The sequence below is a fragment of the Talpa occidentalis genome, unplaced genomic scaffold (assembly GCF_014898055.3).
Source record: "Talpa occidentalis isolate TD23 unplaced genomic scaffold, MPIMG_talOcc4v2.1 talOcc4.12, whole genome shotgun sequence".
NCBI lineage: Eukaryota > Metazoa > Chordata > Mammalia > Eulipotyphla > Talpidae > Talpa > Talpa occidentalis.
The window spans coordinates 86,344,935-86,369,164 of NW_023601212.1; the positions used below are offsets into that span (position 1 = coordinate 86,344,935).

At 55.3% G+C, this 24,230-nt stretch overlaps 4 protein-coding genes across 5 annotated transcripts; 1 reads left to right on the forward strand and 3 right to left on the reverse strand.

Annotated features, from left to right (window-relative positions):
* The first annotated feature begins 204 nt into the window (after positions 1-204).
* Positions 205-8,112, forward strand: PPP4C (protein phosphatase 4 catalytic subunit). Of its 2 annotated transcripts, XM_037507312.2 has the most exons (9): positions 205-294; positions 509-673; positions 4,691-4,742; positions 5,260-5,310; positions 5,518-5,619; positions 6,205-6,378; positions 6,471-6,597; positions 7,395-7,584; positions 7,671-8,112. In XM_037507312.2, the coding sequence occupies exons 2-9, from the start codon at positions 576-578 to the stop codon at positions 7,798-7,800; spliced, it is 924 nt and encodes a 307-aa protein (XP_037363209.1). In that variant the 5' UTR covers positions 205-294; positions 509-575; the 3' UTR covers positions 7,801-8,112. The 2 variants fall into 2 exon arrangements, with proteins under 2 accessions (XP_037363209.1, XP_037363210.1); XM_037507313.2 differs by lacking the exons at positions 205-294; positions 509-673 and adding an exon at positions 1,135-1,188.
* A 403-nt stretch (positions 8,113-8,515) lies between these two features.
* On the reverse strand, positions 8,516-13,047 carry TBX6 (T-box transcription factor 6). The gene is made up of 8 exons (XM_037507311.1): positions 12,435-13,047; positions 12,118-12,352; positions 10,996-11,263; positions 10,768-10,914; positions 10,615-10,685; positions 9,498-9,571; positions 9,239-9,422; positions 8,516-9,154 (listed from the first exon to the last, which is right to left on the reverse strand). The coding sequence occupies exons 1-8, from the start codon at positions 12,550-12,552 to the stop codon at positions 8,941-8,943; spliced, it is 1,311 nt and encodes a 436-aa protein (XP_037363208.1). The 5' UTR covers positions 12,553-13,047; the 3' UTR covers positions 8,516-8,940.
* A 611-nt stretch (positions 13,048-13,658) lies between these two features.
* On the reverse strand, positions 13,659-16,890 carry YPEL3 (yippee like 3). Its single transcript, XM_037507314.1, has 4 exons — positions 15,927-16,890; positions 15,783-15,826; positions 15,462-15,570; positions 13,659-14,141 (listed from the first exon to the last, which is right to left on the reverse strand). Exons 1-4 carry the CDS (start codon positions 16,041-16,043, stop codon positions 14,052-14,054), a joined length of 360 nt encoding a protein of 119 aa, XP_037363211.1. The 5' UTR covers positions 16,044-16,890; the 3' UTR covers positions 13,659-14,051.
* Positions 16,891-18,163: 1,273 nt separating this feature from the next.
* On the reverse strand, positions 18,164-24,198 carry GDPD3 (glycerophosphodiester phosphodiesterase domain containing 3). Its single transcript, XM_037507316.2, has 10 exons — positions 23,433-24,198; positions 23,112-23,154; positions 22,760-22,895; positions 22,634-22,679; positions 22,057-22,175; positions 21,891-21,980; positions 21,420-21,553; positions 20,067-20,126; positions 19,897-19,948; positions 18,164-18,353 (listed from the first exon to the last, which is right to left on the reverse strand). Exons 1-10 carry the CDS (start codon positions 23,614-23,616, stop codon positions 18,216-18,218), a joined length of 1,002 nt encoding a protein of 333 aa, XP_037363213.1. The 5' UTR covers positions 23,617-24,198; the 3' UTR covers positions 18,164-18,215.
* Between the last annotated feature and the right edge of the window lie 32 nt (positions 24,199-24,230).

Here is a 24,230-nt window from a genome sequence, read left to right on the forward strand (position 1 = left end):
GAGGGGCCTGGATGGGTCTCTACAGGCCTCACTGTACCCTGGGCTTTTGGCTTCCGCCCGCACGGAGCCGATATCCGGTTCCTTGGGCTTATTTCCAAGCTTCGGCTTGAGAGGCGGGGTCGAGGGCGCGGCAGGGAGGGGGCGGTGTGTATGACGCCACTTCCGGCGCGCGGCGGAACTGCTCTCCGTTTGCTTCCGCGGCGGGGCCGGAAGTAGAAGCGGCGGCGGCGGCCCAAAGAGGAGTGAAGGAGGAAGGCAAGGAGCCAGAGCGCCGGAACCGGAGTCGCAGCGGCGGTAATAGCCTGAGACCCCTCTAGGCCACCGTCCCTAGCGCGGGACCGCGGGGTTCGACGGGAGTTAACTAGGGGCTGCCAGGGCCGTGGGACGCTGGGGGTCCCGGGGCCGATGTGAGGGGGAGGTGGGGGGTGGGGGGGGTCAGCTCCAGAATCCAGTTGCCCCCCCCTCCCCGACGCCCCCTGATCCTCGGGCTCGTCTTCGCCGTTCCCAGGAGACCCCTGTGCGGAGCGGAGGGGGCGGCTGCCCCGGCTCTGACCCGCGCTGGGGGTGGGTGGGCCATGGCGGAGATCAGTGACCTGGACCGGCAGATCGAGCAGCTGCGGCGCTGCGAGCTCATCAAGGAGAGCGAAGTCAAGGCCCTGTGCGCGAAGGCCAGGTGAGCCCAGCGACCACTGGGAAGGGAAGCCCAGCTTCTGCCCACGGGCTCCGACCCGGAGCAAACCAGCAGAGAAATCTGGGCTTGGCTCATCCTGTAAGCTTTCGCAGAGGAGCAGAGTAGGGTCACTTTTGTCGGGAACAGCCAGCCTGTTGGGGAAAGACAGACCTGGATAAAAACACTTAACGTATTAGAGAGTGTGTTTCAGTGGAGCAGGAGAGTTAGAGAAAGTACTTGGAAAGCTCAGGGAAGCAGCCCTGTCTGTGGGGGGAATCACAGAAGACTCATTGGAGAAATTGGATTTTGAATAAGCCCTGAAGAAAGAATAAGATGATAAAAGGAAGTGTCAGCAGGAACAAAAAACGTTGAGGCAAGAAAGCTAAAGACTGAGTCACAAAATTTTCCTAGTTCTAACAACAACCCTTAAAGGTGGGTGTATTGTCCCCGTTTTGCAGGTGAAGACTCTCATGGTCAGAGTCATCAGCAAGTAAGGAATGGAACCTGAAGCCAGTTTTGTATGTCCTTTTCCTTTTTGGGCCATCATGTAAGAATGTAGAGTCAGTGTAGGAGCCCAAGAAATGGTAGCAAATAAGCCGGAGCAGAATTAAGCACAATATGAAGAGAGATCCAACTTAGAGTTCCATGGAAAGTAGCATGATGTAGTGGTTAGGGTCCCAAGCTTTGGAATGTGATGACTAGGTTGGAATTTGAGCTCTGCCGCTTACTCTGTTGGTGATCTTGAACTCTCTGGAACTCGATTTCTTCGTCTGTAAAGTGAGAATAATAGTATTTAGTGAGATGGTTGTGAAGAGTGATTTGGCACTGAGGATGAGCTACCATAGTGTTTTGGTAGAACGTTGAGGCATCCGTAGGTGTTGTTGAAGGAAGAGGGCAGTGCTGCTACAGATTGAAGGCATCAGGGAAGGTTTATAAGGTGGCCTTGAAAGGTGAAGATGATGTGGATAGCTGACAGGCAGGGCAAATGAGGAAGGGAATTCCAAGCAGGATGAGAGTAAGAGTGGAGCCCGTGGGATGTATGAGCAACAGCAAGGACACCAGTCACCTGCCTTCCCTGAGGAACTGTTTGACTGTGGCATTGTGGGAAGAGCGCCAGTGGGTTACCCTGTGTTTATTGAAAACAGGCAGTGATTAGTCTGTCTTTGTACTGGTAGGCAACTTAAATCCATCTCTTCCACTTGGTAATCCCATGGGGTTGGAATTACTTGCTCCATTTTACACAACAGGAAGCCATGACTCCTAGAGGCCTAGAGACCTGACTGAATTCTCCCAGAGAGAAAGTGGCCAAATGGGTTCTGAACTTATGGCCATTAGGCACTTTGCTTGGCTTTGACTCGTACAGGCTGGGCCTGCAGAGCTTTGGTAGACAGGCAAGACCCCCTTTTATCTATTTATTTATTTATTTTATAAGGTGGGTTTTTTTTAGAGGCATGTTTTATTTATTTATTTGTTTGTTTTTATACAAGCACTGGGTACAGTCAGAAGCGCGGGAGGGTGAGAGAATTCACCAGAGCCAGAGCGGGGAGCAGAGCAGGCAGAAGGACCGAAGTACACTGCTGAGGGGAGCAGCGGGCGGCAGGAGAGGTCTGCGCGCCATGTGGGACCCTCCTCCGGTGGCCGGGGAGCAGCCGGGGATCGAACCGGCGCTGCAGAGGCCACGGGCAGCTTCGCAACCCAGCGCTCAACGGTTGCGCCGCCGGGGAGTCCCCAAGACCCCCTTTTAAATGCTTATCTGTGACTCTTGTGTTTTGCCAACTTAAGAAAATTTCACTTACTAGACAACTCCCAAGATTTTTTTTTAAGTCATCCCTGCTACCTCACTCTCAATTGGCATTTTTTAGGAATGTAAAGCAATGCTGCCTGACCCTGCTCATTTCCCCCTGAAGTCTTCCCTCACCGGACTTGGATCAGTGTGGTGGTGATAGCTAATGCTTGGACAGCTTGGTGGACTTTTCAGAACAGAAATTGTGTTTAGTTTCCATTGCCTTCTGCAGTGGCCCTATGAAGTAGGCGGGACAGAAGTGAGTTTCCATAGAAGAGGAAACTGAACCTCAAAGAAGAGAATGTCTTGCCCAAGGTCTTCCAGTTTAGTTGAAGGGAGACTGGTTTTATATCCAGGACTTGACTAAACTCTTTGCTGAGGGGCAGCCAGGCAGAGACATTTAGACTGTGTGAGAGGCAGCAGGAAGCTGGGGGGATGCTAGAGTCCTGCTCAGTGGAAACTAACATGGAGCTAGGAGTTACTTGATTGAAGCCTGACTTTTATTGACCCAGGTCCAGTCTGAGGGGGGGCCCACTCTAACACCTGGCTGTGGCCTCTTGGATATTCTCCAGGGGTCCAGGTCAAGGCTTGAGTATCCACAGCTTCAGCTTGTTCATAGAGTATGCAGACTCAAACCCTTCAGAAGCCTGAAATGTGTGACTTGAACTTGCTTCTACTAAAAATATTGGCATGTTTGAAGAGCAGAAGATTTTGAATCAGGTCATCTCTGGGATGCATCCCAGCTTTCTCACCTATGAACAGTATCACCCTAGTTATGTCACTTTATCTCTGAGTCTATTAAATTATGAGGCTAAGGTGAGGGTCTGCAGATCTAGGGACCGGTACTTTGGTAGGATTACTAAAGGTCGCGTTGGTTGTGGAAATAAAGGTGAGCAGGCACAAGCCCTGAGCAGGTTGCTGGCATGCTGCAAGTAACAGTGGGGCTGGAAGGTGGGCCTTGTTCCAGGCAACCCTGGGCCCCTGCTGACTTTTGACCTGAATTTGGTGGAAGGGGCTGGCATAGATGCTCAGGAAATTGGGCTTCTGAGTTCCGATTCAGCCACTCTCCAGCTTTGTGATCCTGCCCCTGGTTTGTTGAAAAGGTCACTTTAAACCATTAATGTGGAGGGCGTTCAGCAAGAGACACAGTAGAGGTTGAGCGAGTCCCGTTGCTCTCTGGCCTCTCATGCCATCGCCAGTGCCTCTTTCCATTCCAGGATAGCCGAGGCACAGCTCCCTCATGCCACTTTTGTCATGAGGAGCGCCCTGAGAGCCTGCACAAAGCCACCTGTTCCCTGAGCTGGGGGAGTGCCTAGTCTAATGCCGAGAGAATGACAGTGATAACCAGGTAAGGGTCTGGCTCTCCCACATCAGAATAGCTCAGTGGAAGAGCCAGCCCCTGGACCCAGGTTGCCTTCGTTCAAGTCCACTGGTGTGACCACAGCTGCTGGCTTTCTTTGAGCAGCAGGAGCTGTCATGGGGCCTGCCTTGGAGGCGGTGGTGTGATTGCTCACATCTTCCACGCATAGCTCTTGCCTGGCGCATGGTGTGAACTGGGGTAGTCATTGCTGCAGTTGTCATCAAGGCCAGATTTGGAGTGTATGGTCCTAATGAAGTGGAGTGTCCGTAACTGACAATGGTTTTAGCTCATGCTCACAGAGTAGGAATAGACTGCAATGCAGGGAGAAAAGGAAAGAACAAAGTTCTCTCCTCTTTTTCTAATTAAATAAGGAAAAGGTAGTAACAGTGTATCAGTTTGAAGGTGCACCTGGGGTGACTGGCCCCTGCACCCACCTCACCGCACCCCTGTGCCTTTGGACAGCCTGGAGAATTTTTGTGATGGACAGAGACTAAGAACTCCGCCAAGGGCATAGTCTCGCCATGCTCCAGGCTGAGCAGAGAACTCTGTAGAGAGGAGTGTTTTCTGGGAGTGAGTGCTGAAGTGAGAAGGGAGAGCAGGGAGAGTCAGGGCTGGAACGTCACAGCTTTCTTGGCAAGAGTGAATGCTGGAATAAGAGCTAGAGCTTTGACCTGCTGGCAGCCAGGAGCCATGAAGGATGTTGAGCAGTGGAAGTTGTGGTCAGCCGCTCCCGGGGAACTTGCACAACTCACTCCTGCCCCCTAGAGGTTTAAGGACTGCTTTGCATCCTCCCCTCCCCCTGAAAAAGGTCAGGAATTGGGCTGGGCTGGGCTGGCCTGGTGGGGCTGTGGTGATCCTGGTCTTCTCCTGTCCCCAGAGAGATCTTGGTAGAAGAGAGCAACGTGCAGAGGGTGGACTCACCAGTCACAGTGAGTAGCCTTTGTCCCATCAGAGCCGCATTTGGTCTTTTGGGCACAGGGGCCGTCCCTTTAGGCTCACAGTCTCCCTCGTCCCTGGGGATCCAGAAAATCCCATGTCACTGTCCCCTCCTCCATCTTCAAGGGAGCCTTGTTATAAGAAGTGGTTGTTTGGGGGAGGGTCTTTTGATTTGTTGGATGGGTACTTTGGTGAGGGCAGAAGGCCTATTAGTAACTTTACTCAGGGGAGTGGGGAAAGGTGGGGGCTGGGTCCTCCAGGAGCTGCAGGCCTAGCTGGGGAGACCTGGCTCTAGCTCTTGCCCAGAGAACAGTTGGCACTCAGTGTGGGATGAGGGAGGGAAGGGATTGCACGCCAGGCGAACATGGGTGGGAGTATAGACCTTCGGCCCTTGGAAGCAGAGGCTGATCCACGAGTAAAGCTCTGCTAAAGCAGTGGGTGTTGGAAGGATTGCTCCTGGGCACAGAGGTTTTCGGACTGTGACTTCCCACTTACCTTCTCACTTCCCAGGTATGCGGCGACATCCACGGACAATTCTATGACCTCAAGGAGCTGTTCAGAGTGAGTGGGGGAAAGCCCTGGGGAGATGATCTGGGGGCGTGGCCGCAGGACCCTCTGAGAGTGGAAATTTTGAATCCAGTGAGTGAACGGGGGCAAGAGAGTGCTGGTTAGGTTAGCTCGCTGTGAAGAAAGGGCCCCAGCTTGACTGGAAAGTGAGCCACCACAGCGATTAGGGGACGGGGTACACAGAACCTCTTCTCCCTCCAGGTGGGTGGTGATGTTCCTGAGACCAACTACCTCTTCATGGGGGATTTTGTGGATCGTGGTTTCTACAGTGTTGAAACGTTCCTCCTGCTGCTGGCACTGAAGGTGGGAGCCCCTGGCTTCTGGAGCTCAAACCTGGGTCATCCTGGGCCTGACCTGTCTGCATCCTTTCCGCCCTTACCTCCTGTTCCATCACACCTACCCCTCGAGCTGTGCTGCTGGTGCTACGTAGATTCTGTGTGTGAAGGTGGTCACTGACGCTTTCCTTGGCTTGGGGTATCTGATTGGGCTCCTGGAGGAGGAGGTTAGAGTGGTGGCATCGTGGGGGAGGGAATAGAGGCTGCCTGAGTTCAGAAAGTAGCAAGGAGTTGTGTTTAACTGAACGAGTAGCCATCAGCGGGAGAGCGGTTATAAGGGGCCAGCTGACGGCACCTTGACCGCCATGCTGTGGGCTTGGCCTGTATTGGTAGGTGAAAGAGGAGCCATTTCAGTTGATGGGGGAGGGGGTCAGCTCTGCAGCTTCTGGAGTAGGAACTGGGGGCCTGTGAAGTAGATGCATGTGATTCCAGGAAATGACGGCCTGAGTCTGGACTGGGGCAGTGGGGATGAGGGTGGAGTGGGCTGCAGGTGTGAGCGATAGGTTGGGGGACAGAACCTAGACCCCAGCCCTGGCTTGCTGGCTGCCTCCAGGTTCGCTATCCTGACCGCATTACCCTGATTCGGGGCAACCACGAGAGCCGCCAGATCACCCAGGTCTATGGCTTCTATGACGAGTGCCTGCGCAAGTATGGCTCCGTGACCGTGTGGCGCTACTGCACTGAGATCTTTGACTACCTCAGCCTGTCGGCCATCATCGATGGCAAGGTAGGCCAGCCACAGGGCTTCACAGGGCTTGAGGGAGAATGGGGGAAAGGTTCTGGGCCTGACTCCCTGCTCTTTCCTGCTCTCCCCTGTAGATCTTCTGCGTGCACGGGGGCCTCTCTCCCTCCATACAGACCCTGGACCAGATTCGGACAATTGACCGAAAGCAAGAGGTGCCTCATGATGGGCCCATGTGCGACCTGCTCTGGTCGGACCCTGAAGGTAAGTGCGTCAGGCAGGCAGGCGGACTCTGCCCTTAGTTGGTGACGGGCCGAGGGGTGGTTTTAAGAAGCTCCTTGAAGGGACAGAAAGCCAGATGAGTTTGGGGAAAGGCAGAGTAGGCAGGTCTTCACTGGCATCTGTATTTGACCTGCCCACAGCTGGCACCATCAGGAGGAGGGGCAGTGTGGATAGCAGGGTGCTCTGAGCCCAGAGACCTGTATATCATGTCTCAGAGGCTTCTTTAGGACAAAACCATTGGTTCCCTTAACATGAAGAGATTTAGAATTTATCAGTAGCTTCTGCCGAGGTCAAGTTCCCAGAATGGTAGCCCCTGGGAGGACCTGGACCCCTTTGTTAGAAGTTCCTCAGCCAAGATAGAACAGGGCTAAGGTGGAAAGCTGAGTATCCCCAGTACCAGTCCAGGACTTTGCTCCCTCACTGCCCTGCCCGCCTACCTTACTCGCCTCCCAGGTTAGGGGACAGCCCTTTTCACACTGCCCTGCTGGCGCGGCCATCACCCACGCCTCCTTTCACTCGTGTGTGCCTGTCTGGACAGGAAAGCACATGACTCTGGTTAGGTAGTGGTTCCAACTACCTGGAACTTCTTTCTGCTTTGGAGCTTATCTGATCCAGCATTTGCTGTCCTATTCCTTAGAATCATCCAGAATACATTCAGCCTCTGGGCTTTGTTCCCTCCGGCTGTTTAGGGAAGGGGTCTAGGCATTCGCCTTCAAAAGACAGTGGCTAGTCAGAGAAGCCGTGACACCCTTGCCCATCCCTGCCTTCGTTTGCCTCAGACACAACAGGCTGGGGTGTAAGCCCTCGGGGGGCTGGCTACCTGTTTGGTAGTGACGTGGTGGCCCAGTTCAATGCAGCCAACGACATTGATATGATCTGCCGCGCCCACCAACTGGTGATGGAAGGTTACAAGTGGCACTTCAATGAGACTGTGCTCACTGTGTGGTCAGCACCCAACTACTGTTACCGGTGAGCAGCCTGGACCAGGAGGTCAAGATGGGGGTGGGAGTCAAGGAAGGCCCATTCCTATAACACTGCTACCTTCTGGCTTCCAGCTGTGGGAATGTGGCAGCCATCTTGGAGTTGGATGAGCATCTCCAGAAGGATTTCATCATCTTCGAGGCTGCTCCCCAGGAGACACGGGGCATCCCCTCCAAGAAGCCCGTGGCCGACTACTTCCTGTGACCCTTCGGCCCCTGCCCCGCTCCAGCCCCACTGGCCCTCGGACCACTGTGACTCTGCCCTCTGCTCCAGATAGAGGCTGGGCAGTGGGGTAGGGAGTGCCACTGACTCTGCTCTCTCCCACCCCAGAGAGGGCACTTCGAGGGTGAGGACTTTGAAGAGGCTTGGAGCCTCCGCTCCACGCTCCTCTACTTTCTCCCCACTTGAACCATGACGTTTCCAATAATTTTTTTGCTTCTGTTTTTCTTTTTGTTTGTTTTTAGATAAAAATTTTGAGGAAAAAAGAAAAAAAATTCTAATAAAAGAAGAAAAATGTCAGACTGGATTGGGGATTTGGGTTTGTAGCCCACGGATTGGGGACGAACATCGATGCTGGCCTGGCACATTCAGGGCATGGGCGTGGCTGCGGTAGATATAGGGTCTTAACTGTCCCAGAGCCTGGTTTCCATTCAGTGACTCTGACCGCTCCCCAGAGGCTTCCTGAGTGCTAGGTTCAGAGCTGGCTTCCCAAGGCAGCCTTATTTTTCAAAACAGAGAGTTGGTCAGGACATTCAGGCTGGCCTGTTTTCCTGGAGAGAAAACAGGCCCGCAGCAGATTGATCTACATGCACGAGGCCAAGAACTGGAAGCTGGCAAGTCTAGATCCCGGCCTGAATCTCCCCACAAAACCTTTGCTCACCCAGCCCTGCCCAGGGCTAAACGCCATAGTCCAGTGTTGCCAGAGCACAGATGTCTTTGGAGTTTTATTAACAAAAATACTCTGGTCCTGAGAACAGACTGGTGTGGCTTGCACTGGGGCCAGGGGGTAGAACTTGGAGAGCCCACGGGTGAAGCCGGGAGGTGGGAGTGCTGGTCCTTGGCCCCATTTGGCCAGGCAGAGCCTCCCTCCATTCACACAGAGGTGAGAGCCGGGAAGGGGAAGCTGGCCCCAGCTGGACTCCCAGCAGCTTAGTCAGAGCTTTGAAGCCAGAGGGGGGTGGGAGTAAAATCAAAGTGTGAAGTAGGGGTGGGGGGAGGCCCAAGGCAGCCATTTGGTGTGGGGGGATGGGGCCAGTGGAAATGAGGGGGCAACGGGCCTGGGGGAAGGGAACTGGCCCATGTGATGGAAGACAGGGAGGAGGACAGAGGGGCCCAGCAATAGGGTCAGTACATTGGTTTGGAGCCCACATCCAGGTAACCCCCAGGCCCAGGATAGGGTAGAGAGAAAGGGCCCCCTTGGAGGAAGTGTGAGGCAAAGGGTCCTGGGGGTGCAGCTGCTGGGTATCCTGAGCCCCCTGGCCCGGGCTGAAGCTCCAGAAATGCAGCTGAGTAGGGGGCTGGTCGCCCAGAGTCTAGAGTCTCAGAGAAGCTGGGGTTCCTGAAGTGGAAAGATGTGTCAGGACAGGGTCGGGGGTGCGGGAACCCTCATCCCAGAACAACCCCAGGCCCTTGTCCCACTCACCTAGTGGGCAGGTGACTGGGGGCCCCATGAAAAGCTGCAGGATGCAGAAGGTAGGCTTCAGCACTGGGGCCTCCACATGGAGGAGCTGCGGCAGGAGCAGCTTCCTGGGGCGCTGGGGCCTGCTCTGGATCTGACTCACGAATGTCCCCACCCAGCGTGGAGTCACAGGGACCACCTGGTGCATCTGGGGAGACAGAGGGACAGGTTGGGCCAAGGAAGATTAGCATCAGATGTGGTCCATCATGACTGGGACACTCACCTCCACTCCCATAGGCCTCTCTGGCTACTGGCTCTGGGGCCCGCAGTTTCCTCTTCACACGGGCGTCTCGCTCCCTGGGGAACAGTGATGATGGTGATGGTGATGATGATGGCAATAATAGCACTTCCCAGGTGCCAGGCATTTCACCCTCCCAGGGATTCTTATCAGGTAGGTGCCACTATACCCATTTTACAGATGAAAGAACTTAAGACCAAGAATTCAATGACTTAAAAAGTGGCAGGGCTGGGATTTATTCCTGACTTAAAACTTTTCAATGGTTTCCTATTGCATTTAGAATCAGTGGAAACTCCTCTCCAAGCTGCAAGACCAGGGCATGGTCCAATCCCAGTTCAACCCATCTGTTCCCTCTGCCCCACCCGGGAGTCTTCTTTGGTCCCCTTTTCACCTGCTTAACTCATCCTTCTTGTTAGTTCAAGCACAACTTGAACTGCACACGGCCCTGCCTGATAACAGTCAACAGCTATTTCGTGTTGGTGAGCGTGATCTGTCTCTTCCATCTGACTGTGCGCTCCCTGAGCTGGCAAGGGCTAGCTCCGAGGGGGCTGCACTAGCAGAAGCCAAAGTCCTCACCCAATACTTGTCAATAAAATCTGGCTCCCGTCACCTCTGACTTGCTTCTCCAGCCATGCCACAGGCTGCTCCCACCTCAGGGCCCTTGCACCTGCTCCTCCCTGGCGCGCTCTTCACCAGCTCGCTGTATCGCTCTACCACACTTGAGGTTTGTTCTCAAATGGTCGCTTCTCAGTGAGACCTTTCCAGGTCTCATCTAATAAAGACCTCACTAAAGTCCTTCCTACCTTCCTTTTCTCTTTAGACCTGAGCCCTAAATATATTTAATTCTCTGGTTAACTTGTCTCCTCTGCCCATTAGACTTAATCAGTTCCATGAAGGCAGGGTTTGTTTTGCTTACTGATGTCTCTGCAGTGCCTAAGCCTGTACTGGCCCAACACAGATGCTAAATATTTGTCAAAAGAGTCAATAAATTATTATATTTACCACTGTGTCCCCAGCATCTAACACAGTGCCGGGCACACAGAGGGTGATTACCAATCGCCACTATGTTGCGTCAAGGAGTGAATGAACGAGCAATGCCCACCTCTTACAGTTTCTGCCATTCTCCCGGAAGCCCTTGGCAAAGGGGTTGGCTGCAATCTTCAGTTGTGTGATCTGGGGGGCACACATCCAGGGTCAAGGCTCCTGCAGCCTGTCAAGGCACCAGCCCCTTTACCCCGTAAGCAGGGTTACTCACCCGTGGGTTCTGGTAGGCTGTCACGGAGATGAATGTGGTCTCAGGGAAGCGGAAGGAGGCAACGCCCCCCCAGTGTTGGCTGCAAAGCTGAGCAGCGCGCACCAGGTGTATGCGGGGCTGATACTTGTGCATGGAGTGCAAGATGAGCTGGGAGGGAAGAAACACCAGTAACTCCCTACCCTGGACCCCACCCCACCCCTCAGCCTGGGGTCCCAGCCTGGGCCTCACATGGCCGTGGGGGTCCAGTGTGCTATTGGTGAGCTTGACACGATGGAAAGACACAGGCTGCCGCATCCAGTGAGCACCAGTGGCAGGAGAGTCAGGGTGAATGTAGACCCGGTCAGGTAGGCGGGGCTCTGCCTTGCCACTGGGCTCCCAGCGCCGGCCCTGCCAGCGGTAGCGAGCCCCGTCCACCGGAACCACGTCCAGAAGAAACAGGTATCGGGCCTCGGGGTCTAGCCCAGTGACCGACACTCGGCAAGCAGGGAACATGCGCCTGGATAGGGGAGGGAAGGGGAGAGGCCTGGAGCTACCCACAGGCCAGGGTGGGCACTGCACTCGCACCCGACCAGGGGTCATAGCCAGCACTCACCCGTTCTGGCAGAGAAACGTGGAGGGAGGTGGAATGAAAACTCAGAGAACAGGGCCTTAGAGCTGGAAGCTTTTCTCATTCCATTTTACAGATGGGAAACAACGCAGACAGATGATTTGCCCAGTCATACAGCAGACTAGGGGCAGAGCAGGGACTCGACACCTAGCCCCTCAAACGCCAGCTCAGAACCAGTGGTCGCCTCACCTGAGTCCTGGCATCAGAATCTACAGCTGCCAGCTGGACAAACTTAACTTTAGTAAGAAAAAAAACTGCCCTACCTTGCCCAAGACAGAGAACTTTCCATGTGAGGGCTTTGGCTCCTGGCCTCAATAGAGACCCCACACAGACCATTTCCCTGCTTCTTGGACCTAGTCACATATTACCCCTGATCCTGGCCAGATTTCCCTGATGTTGGTCACTGACTGGCCCTTGGCCCTAGTCATAGCCTGAACCCTGACTCCAGCCACAGACTGATCTCTGATCTAGGCCACCTACTAATCTGTCACCCAGTCAGACTTCCAGACCACGGCCTAGACTGATCTATGACCCTTGCTCAGGTTGTCTTTAAACCAGCAACAGACTCCACAAACTGAGTCCTGACCTGTACCACAGAATGACCCCTCATCTAGTCACACTCTAAACTTAGACCGTTACCCCTTCAGAGCCCCAAACATAAACCCATCACCAAGAACTCTTCCTTTCCCCAGAGACCCCCAGCAGGAACACTGGCTTCTCTGGCCCTGGCCCAGCCCCCTCACCTCCCAGCTTTGGTGATGATCATCTCCGTTCCCACAGAGTTGAACTCTTTCCACAGCTCCCGGTTCTCCAGGCTCAGGCTGACTCCAGGGAGAGAGTGAAGGGTCTCTGGGGGTGTGGGGGGCGGCTCAGTGCCCAGGGCAGGGGGCAGTGGAGGCAGAGGTGGGGGAGCAGTCAGGGTGCGGGGAGCAGCGTCAATCCCAGAAAGGAAGCAATCCAGTTTGGGAGTGTCCAGATCTGGAGATGGGGGAGAATGAGGGGCCAGTTGAAGGACACAGCCACCCCCAACCCCTATACCAGAGCTAGTCTCAAAGCTCACCCGGGTAGCGATAGCTCTCTGCCAGGGCAGGCGGGAAGCTGGAATCTGCCCCTGGCTGGTGGGGCCCAAGGCGGTAGCCAGTCCCCAGGGAGGGGTATAACTCTCGCGGATGGTACATGGATTACTCCTGTCTGGCCTCAGGTCACACTGCCTAGTTTCCCGGTGCTGAGAAATGCCCCCTTTATAGCTCACAGCTCAGCCCCTTCCAGACCCAGGATCACAGCCCCTCCCCTGATTGGGGCCCTGGAGTTGGGCTGGGGTGGAGACCCCTGGGGCCTGGAAGGGGTCCAAGAGGGGGCCGGATACCTGGGTACCCTCCCTTTCCCCCCTCCCCCGAGCTTCATTAACCCCGACCCCCTGCCCCCTCATTACATAATTAACTCCTCGGCCTGATTGATCCCCGGGGCTCGACAGGGACGCAGTTTGGCGCTTCCGGCCAGCTGGTCCCCTGTTCCCACGGGGAGAGCCCCAGCTAGGGATAAGCTACTGAGGGGCGGGGCCTGGATCCTGGGATGGAGCCTGGGGTCCTGGCACAGACCTTGGCGCCCCAGACTTTTCGGACAGGTGCCCCTGCCCCTTCACTTGGAGGACGGGACGTGGCTGGACTAAACATGACTGGAGGGCAAGAGCAGGGAGCGCTATAGGGCACTGGGACCTCGAGGAATCCAAGGAGTCCGCGACCGGGGTGTGAACCCTGGAGTCCTTCGTGGTGCCTGATAGGAAAAAACTCTATCTTCGGCCAGTCTCAAAAGTTTATAAGCACCCACGGCTAGACGGCGGACGCCCGAGTTTCCCAGAGGGTCCCACGGGGGCGGTGGGGGATCCCGGGGAACTACACTTCCCAGCAGGCCCAGCGCCGAGCTTGGCGCGAAGGAAGCTGACAGACGCCGCAGGGGCCGCGCTACGACCGCTGGAAGTTGTAGTCGGAACAGGAGGGGCGCGGAAGCCGCGACGCCACGGCTTCCCTCGAGAGCGGCCCCTAGGCGGCGGCAAAACGCTAAGGCTGAGAAGATGCAGATCAACCCAGGTCAAGGCCTGGGAGCCAGAGGGGCCTCGGCAGTCTCCACGGGCAGTGAGACCTATTCTGGATCCCAGAGAAGGTGGCTGAAGCCAGGTCCAGGGGCGAAGGCGTCCAGCTTTGACCTCCACGCCCAACACCGGGGTCGGAAGAGGTGGGAATCTGCATGAGTGGCCCCTTCCCAGAGTCCACGTGAGCCTGGAGCGGTCTCCACTCCATTGTTTTATTATGTACAAACGCTACAGAACATGGGGAGCAGACACGCGTAGGGCAAGAGGGGACCAGTGGCAGAAGTTCATAGGGCAGACGGTGCACTGGGACCAAGAGAGCAGTACACAGGCCATATCTATAGGGCAGGCGGGGCAGGAAGGGGTTAAAAATGAGATCCAAGCCAGCCAGATCGCAGGGAGTTGTGGGGGTGTCGTCCGCCTTCTGATCTCCCCCCAAGGTCACAGTGCATGCAATAAAATATATGTACAGGAGCTGGATCCTTCCTCTGCAGGGGCCCTGAGGGTCCAGAGCTCCCTTTGGCGGAGGAAAGCCAGTGGCGCCCCCTGGCGGCCAGGCCGGGCTGGAGCCACATGTGTCAGGAGCAGGGGTCAGTCCCAGCCGTTGTCTTTGATCATGTGGTTGAGTTCAATGATGTACTTCCCCTCTTTGTACTTCTGGCTGCTCTCGAAGGCCTGTTCCTGAGAGGAGGGGAAAGGCCATCATTTGCAGGCAAGGGCCTTATCAAAAGACATAGAAGAGTAGGTTGGGGAGTGGAAATGATTGGCCCCATTTTATAAATGAAGAAACTGTCACCCAGAGAACCAAGCCACCTGCCCACAGGCGAAGAGTGGAAGCAGCAAGGCCGGGCTTCTCACCAACAGGGGACAGACAGAACTCTGAATCACAGGTACTATTTAAGTACTAAAGTTGGCTCCAACAGAGCAGATATTTCTAAAAGATTCAGGATTACAATCTGGTAGCCCAAGGGCCACATGCATTCTGTTTGGCCAGCAGAGAGTTTAATAACCAGAACTTTAAGATACTACACAATACAGGCAGGTCACGCTCACTCCAGTTTGCCACAGACTGGCTCCCTCCACAGATCCATGCTGCTCCTTTGCAGATCCACAGTATCTGCTGGCACTTGAGTTTTTGACCTCTGGCTTTACAGAGGTTCAGAGAGGCCAAACCACCTGTCCAGGGACACAAAGCAAATCTGTGGCAGGGCCAGGGGTGAATGGAGATCAGGGCTGCCTGTCTGTCTCTGCCTGAGGCACCACAGCTGCAAGCAATGCCTGAGGAATCCTGTCCTTTACAGTTTTCCAAGAGCATCTCCCTTTGCTGCATCTAATCTGATCCCCTAACAATCTCGCGTGTCAGGTGGTGGCTTTAGCCTCCACTGCCAGATAAGAAAATGAGACTCAGGGTTGTGAAACCAGACCCTGAACAGCAACAGGGGCAATGAGGGCAATGGTTTAGGAGGCCCAAGGATACCAACTCTGTGCTGCTGTGGGGTCTTGGGCAACTTCTCTGACCTCTGAATGATAATATCTGGGGTTGAGAAAAAAGAAAACAAACTAGGATTCTAGTTCTTATTCTTTACTTGCCAGTTGTGTGACCTTAGGCAAGTTACCTAACACCCTGGGCCTTCCTTTCTTCCTCTGTAATGTGGAGATAATAATAGACTCTACCTATGGGATTGCTGTAATGATTGAATGAGATAATATATGCACACACCAGTGCATGGCACGTCAGCGTTTAATAAATGGCAACTGGTGATCTCTTTATTGCTAAAATGGGAATGCCTGTGCCCAAGAGGGGAAGAAGGGGCTAAGAGAAAAATTCTAACAGCCCTTGCAGGATATGAAAAGAGAACACGGTCAGGGGTAAAGAGACAGTTTGACTTGTGCAAGCGGGGCCTAAACACCCTGAAAGATTACCAGATGACTGCTTGTGAGGAGGTGATGTCAAGGAGGTCAGGTCAAAGGCTAGCCTGGGGTCAGAAGTCACCGACTCACATATTTCCAGCCCAATGTGGTCTTGCAGTTCTCGCAATGGATGTCAGCGACAGCATGGAGGCCTGTCAGCAGTACCCTCTCCTCGGCTGGCCCGCAGCCCACGTTCACCCTGCAGGGACATGGGGGCATCTCAGGGAGGGTCCTGCCATCACAAAACTCCCTCTCTAATTTGTATTTAACTGTGTTTGTCCACAGCACCCAAAAGGAGGAGGACCACAGCTTCCTGCCAGAACCAGGGGGACTTGAAATATCAGCATGATGTCATGGGTCCCAAGTTACAGCAGAGGTCAGGGAAAGAAAGAAGGGAGGCAGAATACTCACACAGAGTTGAAGAGGTAGGCACGCCCCTGACTGCCCTGGAAGGACTAAAGGGTGAGAGGGAGAGAGGAGGGGGTCAGGGCTACTGGTGGGGAGCAGCCAGAAAATTCCTCCAGCCTCCCAGTCCAACTGTGACCTGGTTATTACCTTGGAGATGAGGTCGTCGTGGTTGGCCAGGTGAGCACGGCAGTGGGCACAGCTATACCTCCGATGACAGTCATCCAAGTAGGCCTGAAATGTCTTGGGCTTTGAAATCCGCACCATGGCGGGGGCCGGGGGCAGTGGCCCCACGCGGGGAGCGGCCCACGGGGAGCAGAGGGAGCCCAGTGCCTGCCAGGAAGGGAGGGGGGGCTGTTAGGACCGGGGCCACACACATGCAGGCACGCCCAGGGCCACGGGGACTCTCTCTGTCACACTTGGCTGCTGTCTTTGCTCCCCAGAGCCAGCAGCCTCTCCAGGGGCCAGGGCTGTCTCAGTTTTGACTCACTGAGGAGGCCTCAAGTTGCATCAACGGGGAAACTGAGGCTAGGAGGAGCCCAAGGTGATTCACCCACCTGCTTTGGGCCTCACCCCTGCTGACATGGCAACTGAAGCTGGATGAAGGGGCTCTAGAGTGGAAGAACTGTCAGTTCTCAGTTTAGGGAGGACCATAGAGCGGTTAGGAACTGGATGGTCCTTAGGATCTCATCTGAGGCGGTGGGGTGGCTTCACCTGAGGTACAGGGAGATAACCTGGGGAGGGGGTCCCTCACCTGCAGAAGGCAGGAGGCCTCACTGAAGGTGTAGAGTCACCTAGGAGGGGAGGGGCTCTTACCTGGGAGCGCTGAGGCCTTGTCTATGCCGAGGGGGTCTTACCTGCATCGCAGAGTCTTACCTGAGACCCCGGGGCTCACCTGGGGCTCGGGGTGGGGGGCGGGCGCCGGGGGAAGGGGGCAGTCCTCGCTGGCGGGGCGGGGGCGCGAGGCGGCACGCAGCCCTGACGATGCGGGCCTCACCTCGCCTGGGCGCGCGGGGGCCCGGTCCGCCGGGGTGGCCTGGCCTGGGAGTGGGGGGCGCTCCTGGTGGGCGCCGTCCCCCCCGGCGCGGGTTCGCAGCCGCCGCGACTTGTTTACACCGAGACCAGCTGCTGCCGCCGCTGCGGCGGGAGGGGGAGGGGGCGGCCGCGGGTCTCGGCGGCCGCCGTGGCCAATCGGCGCGCAGCATGCAAATGAGGGGGCGCGTCACTCCGGGCCAGCGCCGGCCGGGGCCGCCCTTCCCCCTGCTCGCCGCTCCGGCCGGCCCGGAAATGCGGCTGCGGCCGGCGGCCCTGCCCGCCCCGCGCGCGCCCGCGCCCCGGAGCCGCCGTGGCCCCCCGCGGCCCTTGACGGGGCGAGGAGCTGAGGTATCGGACCTGGCATGGGGTTAGGAGGGGGACGGCGTCTGGACCCACTCGCACGAAAAGTGATAGTCACAGTTGTCTGCGTTTAACCACTGCCACGGCGCCGCTCGGTGCCGCAGCGACCCTGCGCGGCTGCTTCTATTGTTCCCACTTGCCCCGGGAGCTCAGGTCTAAAGATCGGCAGCTCTCCCGGTTATCTAGCTGGTAAGAGGCAAAGCTGGGATTCTCACTGGGATGAGCTGCCACGCCTTTCCCTGGCAAATGCGAGCGCTAAAGACATCCATCCGGGTTAGACCCCTGGGAGTCAGAACTTAGAAAAAAGGCAGTTGCTGCTGCTGAGCCTCACCCCCCTTTGGCGCCCCTTTCCGGCCACCCTGGGCTAGATGTCTCCCGTGGGCTTCCCCCTTTACCTTTCTCACCTCTCAACTCCATTGAAAATGTTTGCACATGGGTCTGCCACACCACACAGGTCTTATTCCCTGCTGTGGGCCCAGTACCCAGTCTGGTCTAGTCAATAAATATTTGCGAAATAGGACAAGGTACTGGACTGGACAGGTTTGAAGAACTTAGGGAGCTTTTGGAGTAGGGGACCTAGGAGTAGGTTGGAATGGCTGACAGCAGATGGGCTCGGTGAATTCAGCCGCCTCAGCCATGCCCACCCTCTGCAGCCAGGTGAGGAGGCCCACAGAGGCAAGTCTCTTGCTGTGTTCCCGGAACGCTTAGTGGCCTCTGGAGAATAGAACCATTATCTGTAGCTCTGAAGGGGGCAGGGTCCCTTGTTCCTGGGAGGGACATTCCTGAGAGTGGAGGCCAGGCTGGCACAGGGTGTGGCATTACTTGGGTCTGGAATGTGGTAGAACCAGTGGGTCAGGCTGGTTAGGGCTCCAAGACTCTGGTCCTAATATGCCATCTTTGCTGTTTTCTAGGATCTGCCCCCCACCCCATCCCTGCACCTCTGCCTGCAGCACAAAGACATGATTGAAAAGAAAGCACAAAGACATGATTGAAAAGAAAGCATTTATTAGGGAAGAGAAACAGAAAAAAGTGAGGGTCCCTGGCTTAGAAGGCAGGGGCAGCTGTTCTTTGGTTGTCCAGGTAGTGCCTCAGGGCTGTGGGGTAATCAGTCATCACCCCAGAGGCCCCCAGGTTGAAGGCCACTTCAAAATCCGACTCATCATTAAGGCACCAAAATATCACCTGAGAGAGTAAAGGCCAGAATTGTAGTCTCCAAATAAGGTTACCTGGGACTCCCCAGATGGTGGGGGCGCTTCTCCTCTGTGGAACCCTCCAGCAGTGGTATGCTGGAGTGGATTGTTAATTTTTTAGGGATTTTGAAAACTGGTTATTAAGCACAGCCATAATTACATATTAAATTATATAAACTTACGTTTAAATTATATCAGCTTATGTAATAAGTTATATATAATCTATAATGGGTTATTATATAGCCCATCTCTTCCCTATTCTGCATGCAGTGACTTCATGTTGGTTTGAAATTGGTTATGGTGAGTATATACCAGTATATACAGGGGAAATTATCTAATGCTTAAATGGAGGCTTCCCCACACCCCACCCAGAGAGACATTGTGGAAGGTTTACCAGCAAGCCAATGCCTCCCAGCCTGCCCCCATCTGCTGCTGCCTCCTGAGTCCTCCCCTGTGGGCAATGAAGTAGGGGGGAGATGGTATTTGCAGCTTGGACCAGTCACTTGGTCCAATTTGACCCGTGAGAGTGAAGGTCCGGCCTCCCAGAGCTGTGGAGAAGCCCCTCTGAGTGGGAGGACCAATCTGAAAGAGCTACATCATCCCCTTGCCTCACTCACTCCCACAGCCAATCAGTGGCTGAGTCCCCGCCTGCCTGTGAGTTAACTCTTCCATCCATCCTCACTGCTGCCACCAAGCCCGTCCTGGCATCGTGAGCCTCCTACTGAGACTCTGCTTCCCCACTGGCCCCCACCATTGTTTCACATGCTGGTCCAGGTGATCCTCCCTTAAACCTCCACATCAGGGCTCTCAGGCCCCTCAAAAGCTTCTCTTCTTGTTGAGCTGAAGTCCAGGCTGGCTCCTCTCTGAGCTTTGCAGTCTGCCTCAGCCTCTGCTGCCTTCTCCAGTCCCTTTGGGCAGCTTCCTCCACACTGCAGCCCACTGGGCTGCTCTGGGTTCCTCTGATGGCCTTCCCACGTGCTGAGCCTCCTGCCTGAGACCCTCTCCATTTCCCCTCCTGAAGCCAGCTCCCCACTTCTCCCAGGGGCTTTCTCTTACCCCCACCCCCACCCCCAGACCACAATGCTTTGTTTGCTTTTTGTCCATGTGCAATGGCCTGCTTCAATTCCTTCCTCTGCCTCTGATGCTAAGCTCCCAGCCCAGGTACTTCTCAATAAAGGTTTGCTAATTAAATGACACAGTCAAAGTGATGCTCAGGGAAGGCACGAGGGATGGGCTGCGCCAGGTTTCATCCTTGTTTCTTAACTTTCCTTTCCCCAGCTCCCCTCATCAGGATCAGGATCATAAATACATCATTATAATCATAAAGGCTAGCATTTATCAAGCCCTTACTAACTACCAGTTATACATCCAGAAGAGTTAAATATACCATTATCCCCATTTTACAGATGAAGAAGTCAAGACTCAGAAGAGACCTGCCCAAGGGGCCCAGCTTCAGTAGCAGAACAGTGGTTGGAATATGCTAGGCCTACGCTGTGACCCATCCACTTGCTGAGGGATTGGTGGTCAAGTCTCACCTGTACCCCTCGCTGCTTCAGGTGTTGGATCAGACTTTTCCTCATCATGAGCCTGGGGCAAGGTAGGGAATGACAAAAACCATGATGAGTGGGAACAGAGGAGAAAGGCAGTGACAGGTCTCTGTTGGACACCCCCCATCTCCCCCTCCCAGCCTTTTTGCCCACCTTACCGTTTGCAAACCACAGCAGCCAGCTGGTTCAGCCCAGGGAAGGAGAATGGAAAGTAAGTCCTGCAGAGAGGTGATATGGTGGTCAGCCCCTTGGGTCTGTCTCTATCACAGGGGTGAGGTGCTAGTGAACCCTCCTGCCAGCCAGTATAACCACACTCCCTTTAGAAGAACCTTTGCAGCTGACCAAAGGAGCCATCACCCATTGTTCAGTGAGATCTACTCCCACATCTCTGGCTCCATGCTTTGAGGTTGTGCCTCTCCCCTCACCATTTTACAGAAGAAACAGTCTTGGAAAAAGGAAGTGACTGGCCTGAGGTAGATCACCTAGCAAACCCATAGTGAGTCCAGGACCAGAATCCAGCTTGATTCCCAAGCTGGACACACAATCTGGAGGCCCTCCTGGTTGGGCCTGACCATTTTCTTGAGACCAGACACAGCTGAGTCATAGTTAGTTGTCCCTAATTGTCCTACTCCAGAATTACATTAGAGGCCCTGTACAATGTCCTAGGGCAAGTTTTGGGAGCAAACTTGGGCCCTGTATATCCAGCTCTGTGACCCTGGACAAATTATAGAACCTCTAATTCTTTGGGTACTAGGGAGTCATGATTCCTATACCTCCTGGGGGTGTTAGAAGGTAAAACTCAACCTGAAGGCTGCAGAAACACTTTGCAAACCCTGTATAAACCCGATGTACACAAAGTTCTGTGCTATAATGATCTCTTTGTAGGAAGGGATTGTGGGGGCTGGCTGGGAGCTTCCCTCAGGACAATAGAGAGGAACAAAAAGCACTGGGTGGGCAGAGATTCTCAGAAAGCAAAGGGAGAAATCAGGCCTGAGAGCTGACAAAGTATCCAAATTCCTAACACTTCACCCAGCTGTTACTTTGTTAATCCATGTCTCCCAGCAGGAAAATACTTGCCTTTCTTTTTGAGACTATGAGTGAAGCTATATATTTAATTAATATGTCTCCCCAGCCAGACTGTAAGCTTGGGGGAGGGTCTCATACCCACCCACACTGGCTTTATTCAGTAGTGTAACTGCACTTGGACCAGAGGAGGCATTCAATAAGTATTTGTTGGATAAGTGGATAAATAAGTAAACCCTTAAAACTCTACAGCGACACACATTTGCATATAATTTCAGGGACTTGCTGGTCCCCTAGGAGTCATGAATGCTTGATGAGAACCAGTTTTCCAAGGACCCCAGGGAGTTGGGGAGACTGGGTCTCATGCTCCACAGGGGACCCTGCCCAATGGGGTTTGAGGTGTGTGTGGGAGTGTTTTTCTCAGGACAGAAAGTAGCTGAGGGCCTAAGGGTACCCTTAGGGTACCCTCCCTGCCCTGGCATGGGTACCTGTTGATGATGGTGGGCAGGAAGCAGAGGAGGAACTTCTCGGGGATGGGGATGAAGGGTAGCAGCCCCAGGTAATAGAGCAGCAGCATCTGGATTCCTCGGTTTATTGTGAAGGAGGACGGCATCTCGGGGTTCTGGGGAGCGGCAAGGGAATGTGAGAATGGGGATCAGTCTGCTCCTGGGGAAGCAGAGAGGCGGCCTGGGCTGCAGGGGAAAGTTTTGGATATTCAGGAAGCCCCACTACCTGCAGGATCAAAGCCACACCTTGGCCTAACTTGTACCCTCCTCCTTCCCACTCTCACATCTCTGCTCACACGCTTTCCCCACCACCCCTCTTCTCCAGATCCTACTCCAGGGAGTCCCTGCTCAGGGCCAGGTCCTCCAAAACCCTCCCAAGCCCCTCCAGCCTAGCCCCCTCAGGTTGGGCTCCAGCTCCTGGAAGGAGGGGAGCAGGCAGGCAAAGGGACTCACAGCGGCCTTGCACTTCTGCATGATGGAGCTTTTCTCTGAGGCCCAGATGGTGATTTCATTGCGATTGAAGTACCTCACCAGGGCTGCTATCTGGGAGGGAAGGAGGGGGTGAAGGGGAGGGTCAGGCCTCCCCCCAGCCCCAGCCTAACCCCCTCTGCAGTACCACCTTGTGAATGAGCTCTTCATTGTCCCCTTTGACCTCCAAGGCCATGGGCAGCCGAGGAAACCTCTGGAACACCTCCTCCAAGCTCACCATGCGCCGGTCGGACCCACGTGCGAAGCGGCCTGGGGCACGTTGTGGGAAGAGGGATCACAGAAGGATTTTCGGGGTTGGAGACTTGGGGAGAGGTCAAGTCTCAGAAAAGAGAGGGCAGGGGCCTCCCTGGTGGCGCAGGGGTTAAAGTGTCAGCTGATAAGCTATCGCCAGCCACTGCCACATGAGTTCCATCCCCTGCCAGGGAGATACCCACATGGCAGGGCAGACCTCTCCTGTCTCGCCCACTGCTCCCCTCAGCAGTGTATTTCAGTAGAGCTGCCTGTTCTGCTCCCTACTCTGTCTCTGGTGAATCCTCTAACCCCCCAACTGGGCACCTCTGGCCTACACCCCACTTCCTGTATGCATAATAAAAAAAAAAAATGTTTAGCCAAAAAAATGAGAAGGCAAGAGGCTGAGGCTATGACCCAACCCAGGCTGGCATGGGAGGGGATTACAGCTGTCTGCTACTCACAGGTCATGATCTCACCTGGCGAGAAATAAACCTCCAGCTCCTCCTTGTAGAGAGGCAGCTCCTGGGGAGAGCAGGGAGCAAGTCACCAGGATGCAGTAAAGGTGTGTGACTTGGGGGAACAGGGGCTGGGACAAGGCCCACCTCAAAGTTCAGGCTGCCCACATCCCTATGCAGGCCCGACTGGCGGGACAGGTTCTCATCGTGTGACACCACCACCACGCCGTCCCTGGTCAGCTGACAGTCGAGCTCCAGGAGGTCTGCCCCCTGGACCATGGAGCTACAGGGGCAGAGGTCAGTGGGGAGCAGGGGACCGACCAGGTCATAGGATGGTAGGGTAGGTTTAGTGGAGGGGTGGAGAGGTAGGAAGTGAGGCTGTGCACTGCACATCTCTAGGGGGCTCAGTCCCCAGACACAGAAGGGATTACCCCCCTTGGCATCAGGCAGCACAGCTGGCACCATGTTCCCTGGCAACTCGCTGGGCAGGTGCACTCACTTCTCCATGGCCTCCATGGTGCTCTCCAGTCGCTCTCCGGATCCTGTGTAGGGCAGCTAGGGTGCGTCCCTCGGTCCTGGCCTCCCTCCTTCCCCTCCCACCCCCACCTCATCCCCAGTCAGTCTGGGGTAAACTGGCCTCTTCCCCATCCCACATCCTGCTTGGCCACCTCGCCCTCCTCTGGACCTTGGTCTCCGCCCCCTTTCTAACACCCCACCCCTTGAACCTACCCCTCTATTGTCCATGCTGGCACCTGTATTGCTATCCTTACTCCACCCTCAATAGCTGCCACCTGCCCCCCTCCTACCCAGCCCAGCTCACCTCCCCGGTGGGCCCCCAGGCGGGGATGGAAGACTGAAACCCAAGGTGTGTGCAGCAGGCGAGGCCGGCGCAGGAAGAAGATGGAGAGCATGGCATAGCTGCCTAGGGCAGGCAGGGCATAGTACAGCAGAGGGCTCATGGCCAAGCTGCCTTGCTGGGCTCCGGCGGCAGTGAGCTCAGCCATCCTGGACGGACTGTGCTGCTCTGCTGACTGCCGGCCTATGTAGGCTGGCTCCACCACTGGCCGCCACCACACCCCTGGGACCTGCTAAGCCTGCTGCTGGCACGGGGCCAGGCTGCAGTGCTCAGCTGGAGATGGAGTGGAGGCAGGAGTACAGGGGCCAGGCAACTCTTGCCCTCACATCCCAGAACTCCTCACAGATCCAGCAGCCCTCTCTTGGGCCACAAGGGGAGACAGGTTCCCCAGCAGTGGGGCACTGCACCTTTCTCCCTTCCCATGGGTGTCTTTGGCCAGGTATACAACACACTTGCTGTTTCCAGAGGATCTGGGATTATGTAGGGTACTATGGGTATTATGAGTCATCCTCGAATCACCCCAGCCATTTGGACAGAGTCACCAGAGCCTGGAGAGGACAGCGACCAAGGGGAAACCTGACCCCATTCTTCCCAGGAGTCCGGGAAGTCTCTTACACTCCATTGTCAACCCGGGTTGGAACCTTGGAATCGAAGGTTACCAGGACTGGGTAAAGCCGCAACTGGGCAGCAGCTGGGCTGGAGAAGTCATCAGAGTGGCAATGACTAGGGTCAGGGTGTCGGCGAACAGACAGAGCCAAGGCC